The sequence below is a fragment of the Trachinotus anak genome, unplaced genomic scaffold (genome assembly GCF_046630095.1).
Source record: "Trachinotus anak isolate AG129_WGS33_773 ecotype Australia unplaced genomic scaffold, CSIRO_AGI_Tana_v1 ptg000002l, whole genome shotgun sequence".
Taxonomy (NCBI): Eukaryota; Metazoa; Chordata; class Actinopteri; order Carangiformes; family Carangidae; genus Trachinotus; species Trachinotus anak.
In genome coordinates this window covers 22048286-22074312 of record NW_027273853.1, presented here as the reverse complement: position 1 = coordinate 22074312, position 26027 = coordinate 22048286, and the positions used below count along the sequence as shown (strand labels likewise).

General features: G+C 40.2%; 4 protein-coding genes across 13 annotated transcripts in view; 1 reads left to right on the top strand and 3 right to left on the bottom strand.

The window, feature by feature from the left end:
* hipk3a (homeodomain interacting protein kinase 3a) overlaps window positions 1-1756 on the bottom strand; it is a 32034-nt gene extending 30278 nt beyond the window's left edge. For all 3 annotated transcript variants that reach the window (XM_071506224.1, XM_071506230.1, XM_071506238.1), the window contains exon 1: window positions 1389-1756. The gene's annotated coding sequence lies outside the window, so the exon portion shown is untranslated. The remainder of the gene's footprint in view (window positions 1-1388) is intronic.
* Window positions 1757-3619: 1863 nt separating this feature from the next.
* Window positions 3620-12548, bottom strand: tcp11l1 (t-complex 11, testis-specific-like 1). The gene is made up of 10 exons (XM_071506177.1): window positions 12256-12548; window positions 11733-11875; window positions 9850-9982; window positions 9626-9746; window positions 9206-9426; window positions 8773-8909; window positions 7676-7854; window positions 7385-7566; window positions 6896-7068; window positions 3620-6627 (listed from the first exon to the last, which is right to left on the bottom strand). The coding sequence occupies exons 2-10, from the start codon at window positions 11872-11874 to the stop codon at window positions 6404-6406; spliced, it is 1512 nt and encodes a 503-aa protein (XP_071362278.1). The 5' UTR covers window position 11875; window positions 12256-12548; the 3' UTR covers window positions 3620-6403.
* Window positions 12549-13219: 671 nt separating this feature from the next.
* LOC139637426 (DEP domain-containing protein 7-like) lies at window positions 13220-20426 on the bottom strand. 5 transcript variants are annotated; one of them, XM_071506131.1, is made up of 12 exons: window positions 20286-20426; window positions 19822-20040; window positions 19580-19715; window positions 19322-19417; window positions 18203-18393; window positions 17123-17324; window positions 16829-16992; window positions 16435-16593; window positions 16085-16227; window positions 15793-15918; window positions 14829-14904; window positions 13220-13659 (listed from the first exon to the last, which is right to left on the bottom strand). In XM_071506131.1, the coding sequence occupies exons 1-12, from the start codon at window positions 20350-20352 to the stop codon at window positions 13448-13450; spliced, it is 1791 nt and encodes a 596-aa protein (XP_071362232.1). In that variant the 5' UTR covers window positions 20353-20426; the 3' UTR covers window positions 13220-13447. The 5 variants fall into 5 exon arrangements, with proteins under 5 accessions (XP_071362232.1, XP_071362255.1, XP_071362247.1 ...); XM_071506154.1 differs by having other exon boundaries at window positions 16862-16992; XM_071506146.1 differs by having other exon boundaries at window positions 19855-20040.
* Window positions 20130-26027, top strand: part of ccdc73 (coiled-coil domain containing 73) — a 46297-nt gene continuing 40399 nt past the window's right edge. For 2 of the 4 annotated variants that reach the window (XM_071506119.1, XM_071506095.1), the window contains exons 1-7: window positions 20601-20739; window positions 20821-20922; window positions 22797-22886; window positions 23324-23464; window positions 25598-25669; window positions 25818-25889; window positions 25979-26014. In XM_071506119.1, the coding sequence (XP_071362220.1) occupies window positions 22842-22886; window positions 23324-23464; window positions 25598-25669; window positions 25818-25889; window positions 25979-26014 (366 nt within the window). In that variant the 5' untranslated portion in view covers window positions 20601-20739; window positions 20821-20922; window positions 22797-22841. Of the gene's footprint in view, window positions 20148-20600; window positions 20740-20820; window positions 20923-21614; window positions 21677-22796; window positions 22887-23323; window positions 23465-25597; window positions 25670-25817; window positions 25890-25978; window positions 26015-26027 lie in introns of those variants that run through there. The other 2 variants (XM_071506113.1, XM_071506105.1) reach the window with 2 other exon arrangements.

The following is a 26027-nucleotide window of genomic DNA, read 5'->3' as shown; positions in this document are numbered from 1 at the left end:
AATCAACTGTCTTAAGCACAAAGTTTTGTTCGACAAGAAAGGCCTGCTGAGAGTTAGTGGCCTTCCTAACTACTGACGCTGTCACACACAGGCTCAGACAGGCAGAGGGGTGTGCCTGTGTGTCAACATTACAATACCACACACTCCACTGCTCATGACTAGTAGACCTGGTGATTTTTAAAACATACACTGCTGACAGAGATTAGAAACCAGCTTTTCTGTCAAACAGGGAAAAACCCTGCCTGTGAAAATACATTTTGATTCCAACCTAGTTAAAACAATATTACTCAAAGTGCAAAACTGATCTGACTACTACAGCAGTAACCTGTGAATAAATCTCAGTTACTGTCAGAAACTCTGTTTTTGCAAACTCCGTTTCTGACAGTAACTTGGATTCTGTAATTAAAATTCTTGCAAAACTACTTTCTTCATTCACCTTCCACAGCTGAACAGCCTGACAATTATTGATAATAACTTGATGATGCAATCAACAAAACGTAGTTGCAGAAAGCCTCACCACCATATGGCTGGTGTGATTGGTGTGATCTGATTTTACCCTGTGCATGCCTGCCAAGGTGCCGTATACGTCCGTTTTTGAGGGACAGTTGCTCAGACACAGCTGTGAAACCTCCTGCTCTATCCTCTCACTGCCAAACTAGGTAGCCTGATATCCCGCAGGGTAACAAGATCCAGGCATGACACACAGAGGTGTGTGCGCCTGTGTGTGTGTGTGTGTGTGTTTGTGGTGTGTCTCACAGTTGTACAAGAATGCCAGCTGTACACACAATTTGTTACTGATCAATCTAGGAGACAGTTCACATATGGGAGGAGTGGTGTGTGTGTGTGTGTGTGTGTGTGTGTGTGTGTGTGTGTGTGTGTGTTTGGGGGTAGGGCAACTCTCGCCTAGACACCTGTTGAAACTTGTGTTGTAAGTGACAAGCAGCTAAATAATCGGTGTGTTACATTTTATAGATTTAATAAACAAACTTTCTAATTAACACTTAGTGTGAGACAAAACCTGCGAGCTGAATGATCTTTTTACCGAGTAAACTCCACCTACGTCCATATAATTTCAAGGTAACATTTATATCTCACATATTGCAAATGACATAGTTAAAGTTACTCAAAATCCAAATACAAGTGCATGCTCTTCACAGACCATTAATTTTACTTACTATTCGTCCATACCTCTGACTAATTAGCATTCGCTACTAACTCTTGGCCAAAGCAAACAAACTGAAGTTGGCTAGCTTGACAGTTAGCGAACTAGCTAGCCGAGAGCGAAGTCCTTTCAACGTTAGATTGTTGGTTTTTTTTGTTTAAGACAAGCACCAGCGCAACAGAAAAAACGTATTTGACAGTCAGCCTGCTCTGATAAGGTGACATACCTTCAGAAAGACCAGTAGTTCATATCACCCAGAGCGTCAAGGAACAGGCTAGCAACGAAGACCCGCACAACAGTCAAATCCTGCAACGCTGCCGCCGCCGCCGCCGCTGCCGCTGCTGCCATCTTGTTCAACGACGAGGAGAAACCGAGCGACTTTTCGCACATTTGAGGCTCCAAATACCACAAACAGCTAGATATTACGACAGCCAGGAACGATCCATGGTTTCGACAGACGTCCGAGGTTTCCCAATACGTCGCTCTTGTGTCTACCCAAGACGAGGATCCGTGTTGCTAAACTTTTGCATGTTAATACGCCTCGTCGTAGCTGCGGGCTGCTAGCTGCTGCTGGCTCGGTAGCTTGTTGCTTCTCCGCATGTGTGGAATGTTGGGGGGGGGGGGAGAGAGAGAGAGAGAGAGAGAGCTGTCTATAAATGTCACACTGTGAAAACATTACACTTCATCATATTTACTGCGTTATATGTACATTTATAAAAGATATGAATGTTTTTTTTTTATGATGAGTTTAGTTCTGATCTCAATAGCAATGCTTATATCTGATAGTTAAACTATATCTCATCCTATAATATACAAAGCTGTCCTAAGTGGGCAACTGTCCTAAGTCCCAGACCCACTGGGCCCCTAAAATTTGCATGTCATTTGGCTTAAGTCATTTGATTATTGCAAATTCATGAGGGTATTTGTTCGACTAAAATACAATCAGCTTAGGAGAATTTGTCACTATTATGATCATGTGTTGTTTGTGGGTTTTTTGGTTCATATTGTGCTAACATGATGTATATTCGGAATAGTTATTCATTATTTTATAATGATTTAAATGCCAGGTTAACTATCATTCAGTGTAAGTGTAATTCTGCCGTTATTGATTTCATTAGTTACACCTCTCCTACTGTGACATGTCAAAATGTCCAAACAAAAAGGGCTGTGTCGGTGTCATTTAGGGGGGTCCAGCACCCTCTAGTGGACAAGTGTGGGAAACGTCTTTATTTAGCACCATGGTGGCTGCAACAGGCATTTACAGGAGTTCATGAGTACTGTCAGGAGCTGCCAGGAGGAGATTGCATTCAGGAGAGACATACGGGCACATTTCATTCATGGAGAGAAAACCTGGAGATGCTTGATGACAATCAGCTTGTTTATCATTTTGGGAAAAAAGTACTGCATAGACATTATACTTTGTTTGCAAGATAAATTTTATCGAGTTTAAACTATTTTGAGTTGTTTTTAAGGAGAATGGTTGAATGGCTGCAACATTTAGAATAGAATAGCAACATTTAAATGTTACTCTTTGTTCAATTAGACCTGAAGGAATCCACTAAAGAGTGAAGAACTACTCCAGCCTCTGGTCTTCATCGGACTCTGTTAGTTATCCGCCCAGTCTGGTCATGGATCATTGAGGACAGAACAAGGGTTATTCCTTTATACAGTCCACAAATGTATAAAGAGAGCATGTTGTCAGGAAGAGTTCTGCCATCATCCTTGAACCAGGCACAGACTGTGACGGCCTGTTGGTTGATTGAAAATGCAGGGGAGTCTTTTCTCCGCCATTAAAAGTCCACAATCACTTGAAGACAAGTCAAACCCATAACTAACCAAATCAGGAGGACAGAAAGGTGCCATTGTCAGTTAGTTACAAAGCTCACAGATAAAACTACTGCGTATTATAACGTTAGATAAAAACCAAATCAAATTAGCTGTTTGACATGCACTTAAGCAAATGTCACTGTCACTCAGGACAGGATGTTAGCAGTAAAACAAAATGCAATAAAGTGACAGCCAGTTCTAAACCATCTGAACTGCACACTTCTCTAATGTCTGTTTTCTTTTTATCTTTTTTTTTTTTTTTTGCGCTTTGCATTGTTATAATTCTGATATCGTTCTCTTTGCATGCCCGAGCAAATACACTAACAGGGAAAAAATAATGAGACATTAGATTGAAACATACATAGACATTACAAGAATTCTTCTTTATTTCAGTCCCATGTTGTTGCTAATAAAACTCATCAAGTCAAAAAACTTTGCAGTGGAATTGAAGTATAATCCTGGTTCACAATTCTTTTGGTTGTATAGATTGTTTTAGTGTGGACTTAGGCTGGAGTGGGCAGGACCTTATAAACCTACATCATAATATGCATTACCCGGTTTAATCTCGCTCTCTGACATCTCTCAGGACAAAGTCTTACTTTAAGATGTAGAAGACAAAGAATGACTCTGTTGTGTGGGACAAACAGTGCTTTATTGGCATGTTGGATGAACATTCAGAGACAAATATCAGTGGAGTTGATGTGTTGTTAAAGATCACGTTATTCATTTGAGGAACAAGCGATGTCATTCTGCCTGGAAGAGTGAAGAAATGTAACAACCACTACAATTATAATTACACTTTGTGTAAAATGTGCATCAGAAATGTCAGGTTTAAAAGCAAAGTGCTTGTCAGAAGTAATATTCTAAACATCTTATAAACAATCAGAAATGTTATAAATAAGTGAACTTAATTAAAAAAAAAACTAAGTAACAATTAAACAGTTCAAGTTGGTCCATATCTGGCTTCCCCTCCGAGGAGTATGTTCCAGTCCGGTCACATTCATCTTATGAGCTTCATTTGTATACATACAGTGGATATAAAAAGTCTACACACCCTTTGTGTTCCTAAATCTGTGTGACAATAACGTTTAAAATGTTAAAGCTACATTGAAGTGGTAATTCACAAATTGTCACAAGGACAGCACTACTCATTTTTAGACTGATTTTTTTTATGAATTTAGTGATAACATTCAGACTACATGGTCTTCGCCCCTGCTGCACTGCAAATCTTTTAATTCCCTATGAGCCAGTGCAAATATTCAGACCCTCAGAGAGGCTTCCCACATCCAGGTCAAAGGTCACCTGGGTTTTTAGCTATGGATTGTTAAATAAATGGTTCAACATTTCAGGAAATATATTCATTCACTTTCTTGCTGAGAATTAGGTGAGAAGATAAAGCTTCTTCTTTCAGCGCTCTCCAACGAGGAAAAGCCCCTCCAGTGGAAATCCGTGTTCGTCCTCTTCCTCTGAATGCCAAGTTTCTTTTTTATCTGGAGCATCAGAAACTTTTTTTTGGAAACCTCCTAAACTCCTATACTCCGCCATCCTAGTTGCTCCATCGCAACAGTTGCTTCCCTTAGTTGCTTAGGAAAGAGCTTGAATGTGAAAGACAGTCATTTATATGCAAGAGTCCCACATTCCAACTTTAACACAAACTGACTAAATGTTGACAAAAAATTGACATAAATATAGAGTTTTAATTGGGTTTTAATTTGTAATACCCTACAAGAAATAAATACCAGGTATTTACCTCTGCCAGTGAGGTTAGGTTTTTACCTGTTTGTCAGCACGATTATGCAAAAAGTTCTGAACCGAATTGCACTGAACTTGGTGGAGGAATGAGGCAACGGCCAGGAAAAGAACGTCAAATTTTGGGGCAGATCCAGATAATTTTCTATGATTTTTTTCCTTTGAAATCCGGTGCATGCAGTTTGACATTAGCCTTGGTGGAGGTCTGCGCTCTCGGTCTGAGTGCCCTTCTGGCTTTTCTGTGATTCTAACCAAGTAAATGTGATAAACCCTAATAAGAATCATTTGATTTCAAAACTAAGACAAAAATGCAAATGGTGTAAAGAGTCTTTGTATCCACTGTCTCCACATTTCCCTGCAAATGCAGTGTAAAAGGAAGCATGCAGTCATCTGTTGTCTTATTTTTTCTCTTTAACTTGTATGTCCTGCATGACTGCCTATCCGTTTTGAGTATCGATTAAACTGTCAGTGTCACCACGTCTGAAAACTGTCAAGTACTGAAAACTGTTGCTGAATTCATGGCTAGGATTTTTATTTCTCTCTATGTCTGAGTGTGGGGAATCAGTCCTGGTCAAGAATTATATGTTCGATATATATTTGGTCCTGTTTTCTTAAAAAAAAAAACAGATTTATCAATGTTCTTAACTTAAGAAATGAGTTCCATCTCTGCCACTTCTTTCTTAAATATCATGGCCCTTCCAAATATAATTAAATACATGAGTGAATAATTAAATAAAGCAGAAATTTCCACAGATGCAGCTGGTTTTGCCAAAACTTCACACTGAGTGGAGGGAAATAAATGAATCTGCACATTACTGTATGTAACACGCTCTTTTGAATACTGCTGAAGTAGTTGAATGTAATTCATGCAGAGACATTTCCCCAAAATGATAAACAAGCTGATTGTCATCAAGCATCTCCAAGTTTTCTCTCCATGAATGGAATGTGCCCGTATGTCTCTCCTGAATGCAATCTCCTCCTGGCAGCTCCTGACAGGCTGGGACACGTCTCCTGAATATTGGCAGAGATAGGAGTCGCTTCCTGGACTAGGAACATTGATAAAATGCTTGTAGGCCTAAAAACAGGACCAAATATGCCTCAGTCTGAAAACTGTTGGCCAGTGAGGACTGATTTCCTACTCACATGATAAATGAAGGCCCTGATCCTTGCCTTGTTGACTCAATCTTTAATTAGATATCTTGGAGTTTACTTTATGATTTTGTTAATCTCATACTGTACCTAGCCATAGTTTTATAGACGAAAGATATAAGTTCATACTTTGAAAAGTATGCTTACCATAAAACTAAGTCTTGTTTTAGTATTTGAACTAAAACCCAGGTATTGTATTGGCTCGGGTATCAAACTACTAAATGGTACCTGGCCCTGCTAGTAATACTGAACATAAGTTTATGCAAGATAACTATTGTGAGGTCACAATTACGAGGCCTGAGATTTGTCAAATAAGCAACACTGTGAGTTAATGCAACTGAGATGGCAGCCAGTGTTTTTTGATTATGTCAGTTTGAGGTGCGTGCTCTCGGGTGCTGGCTTTACCCACTGATTACAGATCAGCATCCTCAACTCTTCTCTCTGAATCTTAAATGTTACTAGTGAGGGGAAACTACAGACGGATTTCCACATCATAATTATTCCACACTGTAGTGTTTACATCTCTGTGCCGGGACTCTCCACTCCCGTCAGTATTTTCTGGAGAATCTTTTGGTAGAACGGAGAAAAGACCAGCTTGTTGTAGTTGACAAGGCGACTGAAGTGAACAGCGAGCTCCTTCAGCTCCTTGCTGACCGGAGACAGACCTCCTGGGAGAGGAGGAGGGGTCTTATGTTGACTGGACTCCAGGGAAGCCAGGAGGTAGGTCTGAACCCGGGAGTCTGACAGAAGAGGAGAGGAGGGGAATTCTGTCATTGCCAAAAAAATTTGCATAAACCACAGTCAGTCATATGCTGTTGGCTGTGGCTCCTAACCCTAAGTTATCATAGGTGTATTATCAGGTATATTATATAAGGTATATTAATATATAGTGTAAAGACTTGATACTTACTCTGTAAAGAGCCTTGAGTAAATGTATATGGTGATTTGGCACATTACAAAATAACTGGGCTGAACTTCATTAAAATAAAAGGTGTCAAGTGTTTTTACCCATCAGCTTGCGGACTGTGTTGTCTGGTTGGATGGTGGCTGAGATCTGTCCCTTCAGAATGCTCTTTCTGTCAGCAGAGAATGGAGAGTAGCCATGTTGGCTTAGACACTGACTTAACTCAACACACAGTTTCTCTCCGATGGTCGCCAAGGCCTCCTGTGCACTGAAAGACCTTCGAACAGGCAAGAGGAAGTTATGTAAGTGTAACAACACAACTGTGAGTTGTAAAAACTTTTGCCAACACTGAAAAGTTACACTGCATTACATATTAAAACTGCATCAAAGTTTAGGCCACAAATTATTGCAATGAATAATAATAATTATAAGAAGAAGAATAAATAGTTAGCTGTTTGCATGGAGGCTTCATCATACAGAGTTGTCTCAAACATAATGGATTGAAAGGTAACGCTAACCAACCAGCACAGTTGTCCAGTGCAGCTTTATTATAAATATGTGTGATTGTTTTCAGCGGAAGTATTTGTACTCACGGTGAGTGCATGTCCGCAAGCATGACGTTAATGGTGTTTTTCAGAGTCTCCATCAGCCCCGGCAGGCCTGAGATGGCCTCCCCGGTTGTAGTGTAGACGATGAGGAGCACGGAGGAGAGAAGAACTAACCGATCAGCCTCCTGCTGCATCTCCTGGAACCGAACCTGATCCATCATCATGGTCTATTGAGGGGACAGATACAAACACAGGAAAAACCAGAAGTCATGTTAAAAAAAGACACACAGCTAACAGAGAGACCACGTGATAGGCTTCAGGGTTGAGGGTGTGTACCTCTGGGAAGGGGTCTGAGGTGTGGTCCCACCTCAGCAGGCGTAGATAGGCATGATTATGGACATAATGGGGGAGGAGTGAGGGAGGGTCAGATGAGGCAGCACTAGAGCCATCCACCCCAGCCTCCCTCAGGCTTTTCACTGTTTCCTCAAGCCACTTCTCAGTGTAGTCTAAGGCATCTAAACAACAAAGGATCATTTTAATTATTTACATCATTACTCATCAGTGCTCACTGTGGATTCTTGTTTCTTCATTGTTCAGCATGTTACAACATTTACATAACAGTCTTGGAATAGCTCATTTTAATGGAAGAGCAATACACATTTAAAAGACAGTTACAGCTTTAATATTTCAGTTCTTTTACTGATTTATCAATTAATTTATTGTCAAAAAATGGTAAAACACATCCAGGACAATTTTTCTTAAAGCCAAAGGTAATTAGTTGATTAGTTTATTATCCAAAGGTATTACATTTACAATGAGTCAGCAGTAATTCTTCACATTTCAGATGCTGAAACCAACAAATGTTTGTCATTTTTACAATTAATTTACCATCAAAATCATACTCTAATATTTTTCTATCAACCTTCTAATCACATCAATACTACTGCACACCCACTACTGAGGGAAATATTTGCCATTTTAGCTGCTAAATGCTACACTATGTTCACTAAATTTGCCATTTGGTGCTGGACTGGTATTGTCCAGAGCTTTGTTGCTAAAAAAAACATCTGCTGCAGCTGGAAATGAGGTTGATGAGAGCAGAGTTTGTGATTCAGAAAATCACAACAATTGATAAAAGAGGCTTAAATGCTCTGTGGGGCAGAGGGAAACTGCATAGTTGGGTAATAATTCTCTGTGGGTTTGTAACTACAATCAACCTCTTTCACATTATTATTTAATCAGCTGTTAACATTAAAAATAATGATAAGTGCAGCTTTAAAGGGGAGATAACACAAGCGAGAGGACAATGCCAACATACAGACTGACTATTATGAAGGTCCTGGCTTTACTTTTGGTCCAACAATATGCTCAATATATAATAATACATAAATAATACAATAAATCACTAATTCAATTGAGGAAAGCTTCCTTACTTGGTTGTTTCTCCAGAAACTCCTGGAATTTGTTCCTCTCATACTCAACAGACTGCTGCATCAGATGAGGCCTGATGCTGCTCAGGGCAAAGTTAGCCATGTCTACCTTCATCAGGTCCAGAACTGAGAATATTGCCCTTAGAGGGAGGAGAACAAAGACCAATAAACAAAAAAATGGGAAAAGATAAATCTGACAATTATAATGAAATTGTACCACCTGAAATGTCTAAGAGTCTAGCTGAGTGTCTTTAAGTCTGTGTTAAGACTGGGGACCTGCTAGCTTGTCTCTTATCATTCTCAAAGTTAACATCACTCTTCAACGAGCCGACTTCTGCGCTGTAATAGACTGGAATGAAATTACACACTTTAAAAATAAACTAAGGCTTGGAACATGCAGGGCTAATAATAGCCCCTCCCCTGTCTCTTGGCTTACTTGAGCAGAGGCACAATATCTGTAATTTCCTTTAGCTTATTGATGTCTTCGTCTCTGCAGGGGGCGCACAGCGAGCCCATCATCCCAACAATGAACTGGGACAGTCGACCGATGTCGAGAGCTCCATTCTCAGCCTGCTGCTGGATTAGAGGCAGGTCCAGGACCTCCTCGATACGGGAACGCTGACGACCGTGGCCCGGGAGCAAGAAAGACAGCAGCGTCTGGATAAGCAGAGTAAACAGAAAGTCAGAATGACTGAAGGTAGGGAGGGATGACTAAGGAAGGGATGAATATTGTATTTAATGTCCTGGTATGATGAAGATCTGCTCCTGTGACCTCAAAATACAGTGTGAAAGGGCTAATTGGGAAGGTCAACAGGACCGGTTCATTTCCTGAATAAAATGAAACCCCCTGCTTCACCTCTTTGATTTCAGCGAGTAGTTTGATGGCGTGTCCGTAAGATGGTGGATCCTCCTTCAACTGCGCTTCCAAACAATCCCAGAATGCTTTGTGCATAATTTCCTTCACTCTGCGCTCCAAACTGCACAGGGGGAAAAGATGTACTGTAACTTTTACTGGAGGAAAGACCTCACTCAAAAACAAGAACTGAAGTGACAGTTACAGTATCCAATCAAAATTCTCACCTTCCTTCAGGAAGTTCTGCAGGTTTGACTTGAAAAGCCTGGTTGACCATTATTTCATGAGCCAAAGCCATGTTGGTGACTCTTTTAGCCGTCTCCATCAGCTCCTCCACAGAGACAAACCTGGGAGGGCTCGCTGTCAGGGAGGGAAAATCCATTTTACAGAAAAAATTTCATTTCAACAAAATTACACACATCAGTTATACTTAACTCCAGAAGCTACAGAGCATAAGTTTCTTTTAAAAACAGAGCTGTAGCACTGCCAGGAAATTGGATTTAAACAAATTTTGTGCATAATCTCTCACTTCCAAGTGGATTCACAGTAAATGTAGTATAAGCAGGCACATCGCAAGGACAAGATGTGTTAATCCGCTCTAGCCATCCTGCTGTCAGGATACCCACAATGTTCAGCACACCTGGCTGAAAGCAAAGCCTCTACTCTTGCACATCAAACACAATCCAAGTTATAACTCTGAGCATGAGCATGCATGCATTTTCGAAATCAAAAGTGACAATGTTCAGGCACTACATCTCATACGGGTGTAATTAGAAATAACTGTCCAAAAACATGTCTACTCTCAAATGTTCTGTGAAAACTTTGAGAATTTATTGTTTGGTTTCTGACTGTGGGATAAGTGTTCAGTTCCAGCAGTCATTACCCTTTGGCAGATGTGCCAACACAAGCCTTGAAACATGATCCATACTGAGACTGTGAAGGTTAATTTGATCTTTAGACCTCACACTACACACTGGACCTTATGGACAGAGATTTTTGCTGTGTACTCCAAGTGCTTTGTCTGCCTAACATATCAAATGCCAAGCAGCCCGTCCATTAAACGTGCTGTGTGCAGGTACAGCAACCAAGTGACCACTCTGAGAACCACTGCTAGAAATGATGCTATCAAAACTAATAATCGCTGCCATTTACTTGTAGTGAATATGTCAGGGAAAGAGCTGTACACCACAGAGGTGTGACATCACAAAATCAGCATTCACACCTGCTGGACATCCTCTGTAGTGAAATACAGCAGGTCGGAGTGGGACGTGTTAAAGTGATGACAAGATGAGAATTAGAGCAGTTGTGCTGTTTAAGAGTTAAGAAAGGCAAGCACTGCAGACAAGAAGCCCCTGAAGCAAGGTGCTTGTCATGCTGGTACTTTTAATAACTACAACAGTCATGTTTCTTCCGCACCGTACAAAAGGAGGATTGTTTGTGTTAATAAAGAACTGCTGAACAGAGACTGGGGAACTGAGCAAGCCACTTATAAAATGTGATACAGAGCAGACTGGATCCCAGCTGAGGTAAAACCCCAGTTAAAGTACAGCAAGGACACAGCTGCACAACAGCTGTGCAACCTCAGTTCTATGACACATAATGGCATATTTTGGTGGTTTTGAATTGTCATCAGCTGTAAATAACCTTCTGTGCAAGTCCAAGTCAGGAAGTTGTGAGTTGTGAGCAGCGCCCAAACTTTTGCACATGTCACAATTGAATCCTTTTTTTTTTTTTTTTTTTTTACGTTCATGAAATAAAAAGTAACAGCGCATCAACATTTGAAGAAATGCTCATTTTTAATGTGTCTGATGCTTTTCACTTTAAAAACGACAAAATATGTAATTTTACCAAGGGACTACAAACTTTTGCATACATTTGTTGTAGAAGGTCTTTTCTGCTAATCTCATAGCTGACACTCAAACTCTTTGTGTGTTTGGGAGTTTCCAGCTGTCAACATCACAGTTCTGCTAAGGCTTAAAAGGCCACACCAGTAGGAAGCTGTACCTTTATTCCCACCTCTAAAGACATGTAGGTTAGGCTTATTGCACATGGTGGTTACCTGCATGCATGTTTTTGCTTACTATATTATTAGTTAAAGCCTGCTCCTCACCTTGTGGAGAGTTCTCTCCATGCTGGCTCTGAGAGTCCGCCCGGACTCTCTTCCTCACTGTCTCCTCAGAAGCATCCTGCGCCCTCTCCTCCTTCGACTCCTTGTCTCCTCCACCCTCAAGGTGGTCTGCCTCCTTTGGCATGCTAGAGTTTGCAGGGCACCAAAAGACTAGATGAAAGCTCCAACCTGCAGTGACCTCAAGTGCTTGTAAGTGTTGAAAGTCTCTAATGAGTGCAATAAAATGGTATGCAGCAGCTGTGAGACTTATCTTTGTAGATAGGTGAGAATGTGAGCGGTATTTGTAATGTGATGGGGTTTCATGTGACAGTACAGACAGAGGCACAGATGCGGGTTTGTTTTGCTGAGATTTAGAGATGATGACATCACCCTAGACTAGTAGAGGAGGAGGGGGGTGGGGGGGTCTGTGTACCAGTGCGATGCTAAGACCGAGGTGGTGAAACAAAACAAAGCCTCATGGTGCTGCAGCTGTCTTCACAGCCTCATCTGCGGCAACGTTACTAACCTTGTAGTCGGCGGCAGCGAGGGAAGAGGCGGGTTAGCTGCGGAGCTCAACTTCCCTAACGTTAGCTTGAGTTTAGCAACAATAACAAAGCCCTATGACACAGCTACTCCTTCATGACCGGGCTACAGCGAAACTATCACCGTCAAAAAATTAATTCATAACTTCATCGCCGCCGGACACCGTCTTCACCAGAGGGAGAGCATTGTTTCGTCCGGGAAAAGTCAACCTTATTCACGTCGCAGCCCTCCTCTGAAGGGTTGCTGCTGCTGCTGCTAAACCCAGAGACACTTCCTGTTTTGGGTGGGGTTAACGTGACGTAACAGTCGAGCCCCCCCACCCGCGGCGGCACACACATATTTCAAGGGGGGGGGGGCAATTCATTTTCTCATTTTTTTAAAAAATGTATTGGTTGATTTAACAGTGATATTGTACATAAATAAATATTGTTGTAAATGCACAAATGCATTATAGAATCAATAGACTATTTTCCATGTGTAGTTTTTCAATGGTGCAAATGCTTGTGTTTACCTCTTGGAGGAACCAGGCAAAATCTTATGCTACAGGGGCCCCACAAGTTCTAAAGTGTAATTTTCTACAGAAATTGTGTAGAGAATATTGAAAGCCACATTAAATTTGGTTGTAACTGAGCTGGGTTAACCAAATACTCCACTCAAAGTTTCATGAGTTTGTCAAATTTCAGAAAATAATTTCCACAACATATATTGCAAGAAGGCAATTCTTTGCTACACTAACCAGTGCTCAGTGAAGTGCATAATTTTTCAAGATTTGCTAGACAAATTATGTAATGTACACAAATAGAGACTGGGTGCATCAGGGCACATAATACACAATATTACTGTATATACACAGATGGAGAAAATGCTAAGAAAAAAAAATACATACATGTACAAGCTTAATCACATTAATGTTTGTTTTATATTTAAGACAAAAAGAGCCAATAATATATCATCTATTTATTTATTTTGTTAAGTAATAAAGCAAATACAAGCATACAAGTGCAATCACATGCTGTCAGTATCTTTCCCATTTGTATCTTTACATGTTTAATGTCAGTTACAAATATTTAAGTCAGTTAGTTTGTGTCTAACTGGCCAACCATTAACCAGAAACCTCCTCTGAAACTGATAAAGAAACATAGATGCTCTGTGCCTGTATCACTGGCTTCACAAATCTACAGCACACTGACAGCAGAGTCACCAAAGTACTGGTTAAATATCTCAGGGTGGGCTTGGTAAAACTGTCTGAGTAGGCGCTTTCTCTCCTTGGCTGAGATCTTGGTGTCCCCGTGGATGCTGTTTAGCAGAGCCCACAGTTCCTGGTTGGTGGTCTTCTTTGTAGAGTCAGTGTAAGTCCTGCTGGAAACCTGCTGACAAAACGTAGAGCCTGAAGGACATAAACACAACAGAGGAAAAACACAGGGTTATCGGTGAGGGAACATTTAACTGTTAAAATGCCATATTCATGAACTTCCCATTAACAGTACAAGGAAGCAATTGGACATTAAATATGCAACATTTTTGAAAAAAAGCTGTAATCACAACACTGACATACCATCACTTTATAAAGTTGCTAAGCTGCACGCATTTACCTATTTATATTATACATGTGGTAGACACAGAACAACATTAATTTGAGTTGTTTCTGGCTACCTGATGAATATTAGCTATTAGAAACTCTGGTCTAGTTTCAACCAACTCCTGGGGGAAATGTATTGCTGATACAAAAATATTGGCTAGTGCTGCTTTAACAGTATTAAAAACATGGATATGGCATAAGAAAGGAATATTAAATATAATTTTAGATTTATACCAAACGTGTAACTTAGGAGTGAACAAAATATCTTCCAGTCAGCTGGCAATAAATTATCAGATTAGGATCAATGCCAATATTATGCAATGTAGTTTGAATCATTTTTAAATCTGTGCACCCCCATCTGTTTCATGTCAATGAATCAATCAATGCATAAAATTTATTTTTCACATTGCCTGCACTTTCTAAAAATGTGTGATTAATTGACTTTAAGTTGGATCCACCTGCTTTACAAAAAAGATTCTGCTCTCCTCCTTCAGTAATCCCAGACTTTGATAGAAAAAGATCAAACTGTGACACATGATGACATTGCAACAAAATTAAAATTATCAGCTGAAACACCATGGAAACGATGGATTAACTTAGAAAATTAAGACAATACACATCTATGAATGTAATGAGGACACACAAAGCCACAGTTCCCTGAACACAGATGGAAAATTGCATTTTATCTCGAGCTGTTCCAGGTCATTAAAGGTGTCTGTTGATGTGAATAAGAGTTGATTGTGAAAGAGTGAAAAGGAGTATTTTTTTTAAGACAACTATTTTTGTATTGGGAGTGAAATCTACAGCTGTACAGCAACAGCTACAACCAGTGAGATGCTAAGATTTCTACAGCATGAAGCTCCCACATTAACTGACTTTTAATACTCTTGTATTTGAATGAGAATGATGTTTTGATCCTTTCTCAAACTGTTTTGTGTTGGACACTGCCCAAAGTCTTCATTGTTATAGTCATTTACCAGTCACATCGGGCTGTGTCCCGTGTACAAGGCTGGCCAGCTTGTCACTCACTCCTTTGTGCAGAGCCCCTGGTATCTGGAGCAAAGAGAAAAACATGACTGAGTGGCAGAAAACAGTTTCAATTAAATTATGCTTGAAAAATTGGCGTTCTTTTCTATTCAAGTTCCCATTTATCACTTTCACTGAAACCCTAATACAAATGTCTGTGACAGCAATTTCTAAGATATGTTTTGCAACTCAATCTGAGCAATTTGTTTATGCAATAATGTGTTACAGCATCATTGAATGTCAAAACCAGGGCATCAAACCAGTTTACCAAATCCAGAGTTAACCTTCTGATATTAAGGGTCAGGGCCAGACTCTGTTTTGCAGGTTGAGAAAGATTGTATGATGTTAGGTGTAGCTTTAATGACATAATTTTCATTAGAGGTAACAACCATTTCCAAGCTGATGCTCTGCACTTCTGAAATCCTGATTTTATAACCAAGACATCATCTGACAAAAATCACCATACACATAATTTAACTCCAAAGACTGTGCTTTGATTTCGGCTGTATGATCTTGACTTAAAAATCACTGAAGTCTCTGAAAAGTCTGTAAATCTAGGCACTAAGTTGTCAACACTAAATTATTTTGAAAGAGCTTCGGAAACTCCAACACTCGACTGTTGCGGTTCAGCAGGAAAATAACCCTGATGATGTCACAGTGATATCAGCAGGGTTATCTCAGCTTTGGTGCAGGGGATACAAATTTATAATACAAAACTGTGGAGAAAAAGTGGGTGTTTACAGGCAGGCAGGATTTAATGCAAAAATGCTAGTCGATGCATTATGGGAAGTGTTGGATTGAGTGTTTTTATAGCTCAATCCATAATAGTAGTAGAATAATAATATCAAGAAAAACAATAAAAGTTAGAAAATTCGGTTTTGGAGATAAATGTGCATACTGACAGTGTCTCCTTACCTTGAATATTTCATTTATGTTGCTGAGCATGAAGCACACAATCAGGTCTTCTTTCTCCTTTGAAAGAGCCTTGCTGTGGATGATCGCTCTGGAGAAAGACCTCTTCACTGCTAGTCTGTTTTCCATCTAAAGGTTCAACAGCATGTTTTAAAAGTCAAATTACAGAACAGGCAAGTCCCTTCTTAATGCTGCTTGTCAAGGGGCTGCAACACCTTCAATGTCCATAAAATCTTCCCTTTGAAGTATTTTAAAAATGCATTATCTAGTATAAGATTTAGTCACCAGATCTCACCTCCTTATCCAGTTTTATCCCTTGTGGATCAGCTGCCAGAGACATGAATGTAAGCAGCCTGCGCAGCTCGTCTCTGCAGCTGGATGGCAGCAGCTTCAAGCACAGCTGCAGAGCCTCAAGCGCCTTGTCTAATTTAGCATTCACTGGGAAGGCAAGAGAGACACAAATATAAATGTTGCTATTGAAATCTAGGAGCCAGGAACCAGGAGCTGAGCAACTTGGTGGAGAAACGGGCTTTGTCACTGCGCCTGCCTCACTTACGACTGTACAATGTGAATATAAGCCAGGAAAAAAACACCAGCTTTTCTTGTGACAAACTGCAGTATCTAAGCCATGTTCCTAGTTTTTACCCAGCAGGTCAGTGATGGCTGTGCAGATGTCAGTCATGTGGTGCGGCAGCAGTGGAGGTCTGTCTGTGTGGCTGTAGTGTTTCACCAGGGTCCTGTACAGCAGCAGCTTACACTGGGCCAAACCACTTTGGGAGAGACAAGGCTCATCACTGTTGCTGCCTGGTGTGGACACAAATCAGAGACTGCAGTAGAGCCAGAAACACTAATATGGACATTTATGTTGTGCATGTCAGCTAAAGCAAACCAGGCCTGCTGCGTGTTAAAAAATAAAAAAAGAAAGAAAATTAAAAAAAACAACCGCAACAAGCTGAGTAAACAAAAACACAGTCACACAAAATCAAATCATGCAGCTCAAACAGGGATGAGCCACACTGACCACCACACTGACACCCACCCGAGCATTTGTCTCCACATTGAGGACTGCTACCAGTTGGGACTTGGTCACAGCTCTCCTGCTCTCGAGGAAAACACTGAGGCAGCTCCCTGCTCAGCTCCACCACTGGCTGATCAGAGAGGAAGTCCAGGCAGTCCAGAGCTGCACAGAGCCATTCATCCTCCCTGAGACATACACAAGAACATACACAAGGTAAAAAACACTATATTTCCATCAAAGTGGTGATAAGGATACATAAAGTTAAAATGTGCAGTCACATCTGTCACAGGCTGCCTCAGTCAAAGCCAAACGTACTGAGTCTCCCTGAAGGCCTTGAGGATCTGTCGGTCCAGGTGGTTGCTGCTGTAGATCAGGTCTGGGTTACTGTGAGCCAGCAGGTGTGACGGAGGGGGAGACGATGGGGCCTGGCTGCACTGAAGTACCCCTTCCAGGAGGGGGAGCTCCACCAGATTGAGCAGCCTGAGCAGGGTCTGCTCATGCCACACCTCCTCTATCACTGTGAAGTGGAACAAGATGAAAAATGACAAAAGAAAAGATTGTGCAGCTGTATAATGTTCTAATCCACTTTTTTTTAAAAGTGCTGCTGCAGATTTTGTTTAACAGTTTGTCAGCCAGACTCAACAGGTCAAAAATTATATTATAATAATCAGAATCTGATTTATTGTGACTTTCTCACATGTTAACAACATGAAACATATTTTAAAAAAGCCCAAAAAACACATACTAAAAACACATCTGTGTGTCTATTTTAAAGTCTGTTTTCAAAGTGCTTGTCTGTGCTGTGGTGTCAGTGGCAGGGGAACGGCAGCATCTGAAGGGTGTTTAGAGTCCTAATGTGGGGACGTGTTGCTCAGTCTGGCAGACTTTGCACAGATTCTCTGGAGCCTTCTTCCAGAAGGAAAAAGTGCAAAAAGGTGGCGGGTAGGTTCAGTCATTATGTTTTTAAGGCCTTTCTACCCCACTTTTTGGTGGGGAGAGGCACACCTATGATTTTTTTCCACTGCTCTCACTATTCTCTGCAGGGACTTGCAGGCAGCGTCTGTACAGTTCCCATACCAGACAGTGATGCAGTGAGTTAGGATGCTCTCAATGGTTCCTCTGTAGAATGACTTTCAATCAGCATGTCTCCATTTTTAAAGGGGAGATGATGTTGGAAATTCTTCCCTGTCTTTTGCCCAGTGCTTGAAGTGTTCATCCCCCGTGAGCCTTCATGTGAGATTTTAAAAAAAGTAATATATCCATGTTCGCTGCATTAAGAGGACACATCTGTCCCGATCTCCCCAAAAAATCTACATCTCTGCTTTGAGGTAAAAACACAAAAAAGCAAAAGTGGCACATGGTGATGAAACGCATGTGGTGACATGGCTGACTCACGTGACTGTGGTAACACAGAGTCAGTCTGCACTCTGCTGGGACTCAGACTCAGATGGTCCACCACGGCCTCCAGGGACATGCTGGCAGTGACACGAGCATCCAGCTTGTTTGCTTTTGTGGATGTTTGAGTGAATTTCACAGGGGTGGACATCTGATCATGTGACCCAGTGGGACATACCAGCTCTTCCTGCCTGAGGAGCAAAACAGACATTTGAGAGCTCAAGTTGGCAACATGTTGGGAAGCATTTTGCAATTTTTAGTACAGGTTAGACTTTAAAATATGATGATACCATGAGAGAGTTGACCTCTTGTAGAGATTTATATCATTTATACAGATGCAGCTTTTCTCTTAATATCTCTGCGTGGACCTTTGTGGGCAACGCTGCACATCAGTGAGCAGGACTGTGTAATGGCAAAATCGGTTTTATAGATTTTTTTTGCATTAATTTGATGAAGCACTTTGTCAGATATATATTTCACCTGATAATCAAAACATTCCTATCTGGAATTTTTATCTTTAAACTTAACTATATCATGATATGTTCTACTATTACAGTATGAAATGTCGTATACTGGTAGACAATTTGTTCATGGGTGATGCATAATAGGTAAATTGTCAACCCCCACCAGTCCTCTCCTTCAAACGATGCTCATACTTTCCTAATAAAGAAAACATTTGCATGAGATTCTTCTAAAAATATTTCACTCCGGGCTCCTAAATGCACATTTAACAACACTAAACATAACATTACACCACACTGACATACCTTCAATTTACAAGTACACTCTTCATCACATGCCTTCATTAAAAGTCAACCATGGCTTTTTAGCTTGAATTTGATAATTCATTCATCCCAATCCTAATTTTCAGACTGTAAGACACACACCTATGTCCCTTTTATACACAGGTTAAAGTATCTAACACAGTACCTCTGCGATAAAACCTGTCCTGTATGAAAATATAAAACAGATGTTGGCTCAACTCTAGGGTCATTTTGGAGGTTGATGTTAGTGTTGCTGTATTAAAATACAGTACACATGTAAAAAAGGAAACGTAATGTATGATATGTGTGCTCAGATTAATCAAAAAGAAAGACTGACATCATTTAGACATCATACCTGTCTGACGGGGCACAGAAGAAGAGCTTTTGGATCCCATTTGCAAGCAATCCTCTCTCCAGCTCGTCAACTGAAGGCATGTGCGTATTTACAAACCTGTGTGTTGCATTTTAAAAGGCAGACAAAAGTCTGTTAACACATTCACAGCCTGTATGGATGACTGCTAGAAATCTATTATCACTGTGATGCAGTAAAGGAATATAAGTCTGAGGCAGGAGTACACAGAGAAAAATACGTGTGGCTTTATGTGAATCGAACCTGTAAAGAGCGCTCTTGCTGTCCTGAAAGGCTTCCTGCTTCTTCTCTTTCCCAAACACCTTGGTTCCCACTACCTCAAACATGTTACAGTCCAACAGAGCCTGGCACACACACACCACTTTCTCCCGGGACGCACCTTTAGTTTAATCAAACACATGGTCTGGATAGCAACTTGTTGAATGTCCATGGATGAATAAAATAGAGAATAATGAAAGTCATACAGAATTAATACAGAAAGCTACCATTTATAAAAACCCATTGTCTGGCACACACACCCTCTAAGTCCATGACATGGTTAATATGTTGTGCCACCACATCAACAGCCTCTGAGCCCAGGAAACAGTCACTGTGGGACTTCAGGTGCACTCGTCGACGCTTCACTGTCACAGAAGCCCTGAGGTGGGAGATAAGGCCACTCCACAAGGAGGGAGACTGTGATGGTTTACAGGCCACTCCAAGAGCTAAGAGCAAGGCACAGAGAAACCCAAGGAACATCAAATAATAAAATCAGTGGAGAAATTATTTGACTTTTTTGAGGAGCAGAAATCTGAGAGACCACTTGTAATTTGTGAGCCACAACTTTGAGAAATATACCGGTGCATTTATTTTCCCTTTGGTGCTCAGGATGAGACATTTTCAGACGCGGGAGGCCTCCATGAGCTGCAGAAGTCACACACCTGCAGAAACGCGTCTCTCATGAACTTACCTGTGGGACGCACACACAGTTTCTCTGCAAGGTTCAGCGCCGCAGCTCTTTCCTTTATCGAGGCCATGTTGACCAAATGGTGGGAAAACAGTCAGGGAGAGGACCCTAGTTGATTTGGAAAAAAAAAAAAAAAAAAAAAAGTAGACAGGCAGGAACCACGTCCAAACTAAAGGCCTATGCAATTTTCAATTTAAACCGCTAGATGGCACCAATCACTAAATCACGCAAAGCTCACTTCACTGACGCGGCAGTTTCTTCAGCTTCTGTGTCTGACCTTTTGGTGCCATCATAAATGATGATACATGCTAACGAGTATTTATAAACAGGAAATGGATATAGATCTAGTCCTGAGCCGTGGTGCCTTCATGTGCTCAAGGAAAATGTAGTGTTTTCTAAGAGTTGTTATTGTTAGAAGGGATGCAGCAGGCGTAGGATTGACATTTAAAATGTATTGGTAAGGACATTTGAATTTGCATACTCTGTATTTTTACTATTTTAACTATTTAATTATTTTCATTTCCATCTCTGCCAACAGATAAAGTTAAGCTTCCTCCGACCGCTTGGACACACGGGGGCGCTGTTGACAACCGACTCGGCTGCCGTATTCTTCGCTGGCTGGGCTAACTGGTTACCAAAGGTACAGTTCACCAACAAACCACAATTTTATCGGATTAATTCACTTAAAATGACAGACATTTTAACACCCAGTGAAATCCGAATTTTAAAGACAACGTATCTATATGAAATGAATAGACAAACAAAATCTTGTTTTAATTTATAGTAGCAAATTGAAGTTTCATGCTAGCTAACATTCCCTTGTAGCTTAGCTAATTGCTAATCGTTTAGCAATGACCCACATTAACTCTTGTGTTAATTTTAAGAAAATGGATTGCAGTTAGCTAACAATATGTCAAATTTATTTTGGATTTAACTAATTCTGACTAAAAGGGAGTTCATTAGCAACTGTTGAGACATAAGAAAAAAGAGACTAAGGTGTATGATTTTGAATTAGTTAAAAGAATATTGTAATTGTAAAAAAAAAAAAACCTGTTAATTTTCAAGACAACTTCCCTCAAAATTTAAAAACGCATTATCCATTTTAAAGAAAAAAGTAGCATTTATAAAGAGCTTGCCATTCTGCCCATAGCTGCAAGATAATAAATGAATGGGGGCGGTATTAGTTAAGAGTCTTCACTGATAAATAGCCAAAAACCAAACCCTCCAACATTATATGACTCCGGTGTAATGTGTAATAGACGTTTTGACTATCATATAAGGAAAGGCACAGGTGTCCCTAATTACATTAACGATGGCTCTGTTGCATTCAAGTGTCCCAGTAGTAAGCCATGACAGTGAGCAAGCATGCACAATGCCAGGACTCTGAAACTGATGTACAGTTTTATTATTTTGAAGTAGAGACTTATTATTTATACCTTTGCTTTTCATACTGGGACCTAAAAAAAATAAAAAAGGGTTGTGCACTTTTACACTAATTGCAGTAGTTCAGTACTGTATTGTTTTTAGCTGCACTATAATTTTATTCATTACGATCACAGCAACTTTGGCTCAACTTTCTGTAACATTTAACATAACTCACCCAAAGGTAATACAGACATGTTGTTTGATAGAAACGTTCCAGTTTAATGGATGGCAGGTCTTTTAATTTGTCTTTTCATGGCTTAGAAATGGTGGTTAATATCTGCTCAACTGAATCACAGGAAAAGCAAATAAAGACATTGCAGTTTACTCCCTCGCTCACAGGCAAATACACACTGACACTGTGCACGTAAGACACACATGCACCATCACTTTGACACACTAACACACGTTTGCCCATCCCCTCCCTCCTCAGCCTGGGGTCACAGTGTCATTTTATGATAGTAGCCAATTCTAGCAGGGATCATTTAATTCTCCAACATGATTGATACCAGTGCAGGTTAAATGGGAGAAAACAGGTCTGTTCTATTAAGAGATCAGTGGCTAGTGGAGACCTCCCACTTAAATAGTCATACTGTATTTTCCAGAAGGTGTGTGTTTGCGTGAATGCAGTGTGTGTCTCAGTCAGTCTCTTGGTTATGTTGAGGTGACAGAGACAGTTGCAGAGAACCATTCACAGGTCAAATTAAATAACCTAGATAATTTAAAAAGCATTGACAGCACAATTTGTCCATTCAGTGTTATTGCTCTGACCCCTATTAGTGTCAATGGTCTGGTTCATTTTAACCTAGATGGCTTATCAAGGTGTTATCTTCTCACTGCGATGGAAGTGGTGTAAAACAAAGAAAGAAAAAACCATAATGGTCATTTCAAAGCCATTAGGTTAGATTGTAGTGATTGAGAAACATTATGAGGCTTTAATGTGCCAGCCTATTATTTCAAATGAAATCATTTAGCAGTAAAAATTGCAGATGAGGAAGTAATTATAAGCTTATAAGGAGAAAAGCAGGGTGTTACTGCTTATTAAACAGCCTATTCTATTAACCTTTTTCAACAAAGTGTTTTGATTAACAGGCAGCAGAAACCCAGCGAGACCTTGGCCCGTCCTGAAACAACCCAATGGATCTAGGTGCAGAGTCTGGGATACCCACCCCCCAAACCGCTGTGAGTTACAACTTTTGACATTAGAAGACAAAGCAGATGGCATTGATTACCTGAATTGTTTATTCATTTTAAGATTAGATAAAAATATAAATAATTACTAGGTCTTGTACTCATCTCAGATTTGTTCTCAGAAATGAAACACATTTTCTGCCTGTATCCTGATTTATTTAAAAAAAAAGAAAAATGAAAGAAAACCTGTGGGACACTGGCAATGTTTATTGTTATTTTATATGTTGTTTAATTGCTTTTTGTTAACATTAGGCTGGTCACACTTTCTTATTGTATGCAGGAAAACATGAACATGCTCTGTCTTTGTCCTATAGTCGTAGCACACTGTATAATGTATTTTTTTCATATGTTGCCAGGTTGATGTGTTTCTTCTGGATTTGGTAAGTATTTGAATAACTAAATTATAAGCTTTCATTTTTCTTATTCAGGTAGGAGGACCTGCTTTGGAGCAGGAGCTGTCTCTGTCCAGCGCCGGCTGTCAAACTGAGAGTGGGGGCCCCCTCTTACTCCAGTTGTTGGAATTTAAAACTCATCTATTTGAGGCTGTAGAGGAGCTGCATATTCGGAAGGTAGGGTGGTAGTTGTAACAGTTTCAGTTCTGTGTGGTCGTTTTTATTAATCCAGTATTTAGTTAAAATTCCAAGCATTATTATTGTGAAAGCACAACACCACTGCCTGCCTACTGCACAGTGTTCAAAGGTTCTGGTGTTTGTAACTAATATGATAAGGGTGTCTGGTTTTCTTAATGCATGGTCTTTTGATGTCACAAACTGAAGTAGTCCACACCCCTTGTAGCTTAAAATGACGCAGTGTATGTGTGTGGCTCCTCATTTTGCTGGTTCAACCAAAAAGTGATTTTCTCTTTTTTTATTTGAATAGTTTATAGAGATCTACAGTGATCAAACTTACCAGTAATTCAAAAGTTTAGAGTTTACATTAATAAATTAAGTCCATTTTGTATAGAAAAATTACATCTCTCTTTTCCATCTTGTTGATCATCTCGCTAGATTTATTCTTTGACCTCTTATCAGAGTTTGACCCCAGGTTGAAATCCACCAGTCTACAGAATTAAATGTAATGTGTTTACATGTTTTAGTTCAACAGTTACTGAAACGGAGCTATACAGAGGACAGCTCTAAAAGAGATGACAAAATATGTGTCTTGTTTTCAGCATTGCTTATTTCCTGTGTTCCTCTGTGTCACACCATTAGGACTTAAGACATTAATGGCTCTCTGTTTGGCTAAAGAGCAGAATAATGTCATTGAAATGGTTGGGGAGTTGGTAGTGTCCTTAGAGGGAGCCAGCTGCCCCTTTTGGTTATCTGGACAAGAGCCAGCTGGGTCTGATGCACATTGCGTCAAGATGGGGGACACACACAAGCCATTTGGCCCCTGACCAATAAGTAGAAAGTAAATTTGTTTGTAAAAGTAACAAAAATAAATGACGGTTTGTGCCCTGCAGCAAGTACTTTCAACCTGACAACACCCTGAGTGTGCTTAAAGGTTAGAGGAGCAAAAATGGGATGCTGGTCGTTTGTTCCCATTTAGTTTTTATTGTTATGGCCATGTTAACTGGGACACAAACATAAGATGGTATATCAGTCTGATCCTCCTCAGGCGATGCTGTTATCAAAGTAGCACTTTGTAGTTGTGTTGTTCAGTGGGTGGAGAGGTTAAGAAGCAAGAGGATGTCATGATGGTGCCGGACATTCCTGAGCAGGTCAAATTCCAATGGCTTTTTCCTTTTTTTTCTTTTTTTAATACAGTACGGCACACTGCTTTACTCTGTGATACTGTGAGATGTATATGAAGACAACCTTGTGGCTTGTTCCAATGACATGTATGATGAAAAACTTTAGGACACACTGTCTAACTTCTTCCAACTAAACTATCAAATACACATCACATTTTTATGCCCAGATACTTAGTTTTTTTCCATTTTTAATACCCCATAAAAGGCATCCATTCAGAACAGCAATAAAACAGTAAAGAGATGAAAAGCCATGGCAAATATATGGTGTAAACAGTCATGAATTTTCACATAATAAGTAAAAGGAAAGTATAAATTAGATTTTAGTGCCACAAAACTTAAGTTAATATGTAGTTGCCTACTTTTATTTACATGGATTACCAGGCTTAATCAAGGGTTTTGCATGTACACACACACACACACACATGCACGCACACAAAATAATTATTCCTCAGTGGAAAAGTAACAGCTTTATCTCTTGTGCACTCATTTTTTTGAGTACACTGCCACGCTGGTAGCATAGTTTAATAGGAACTTATAAAATAAACTCAGTGAGTTAACCAGCTCCCACATGCACATAAAAAAGTCCTGTGGATATAGAGAGCAATTGACTTTTACCTGCCTTCTCTGGAGGAAGAGGGAGGATAGGGATGACTTTCCACAAATATCACCTCCCTTCTAATGTTCCTCTTTCTCTGGGTGCTTCTACGAAAGATACGGAGGAATGAACCAGGGAAACTTAGAGTAGTTTGCAGTTTTGGCAAAGAGAGCGTTATCTGCCCACAGAGTGGAAGCGATAATGGATTTTCACTGTGTACCATGCCTGCTAAGATCACACTGTACCAGGCATTGCCTCACCTACATTTACTGTGTTGTTATTTCACTGTGTCTCCATCTAGTCTGTAGGTAGGTTTGTTTAGTAAATGCTAAATGAGGTCTTTCCATGGTTCAGGATGCAGAGACGCGCTTTGAGGATCAGATCAGTAAACTTGTGCTGGAGAAACAGGAGCTGGAGTGGAACAAGGTACGGCTGGGCCTTGCTGGCTTTACAGCAGCATCTTTAATATCTATATTTTGGTCTTTAGATGGGTGGACATTCACAAAATATCATAAGTAATCATATTCTTCATATTATTTGAAGCTGTATTACTTTGTCTTTTCCTGTGTTACAGGAATCCCTACAAAATCAAATTGAAACAATTACGAACCTGCACACAGAGTCACTCACCAATGTTAAGAAGCAGGTACGTTTTTATGGTTACATTTTCATATCTAAACACGATGTTTTAGGATGCATTAAAACCGTCTGAACAGTTTATTTTCTCTTCTCAAGTTTCAGGCCAAAATCAGACACGTTGAGGAGGAGAAGGTACAAGGAGCAT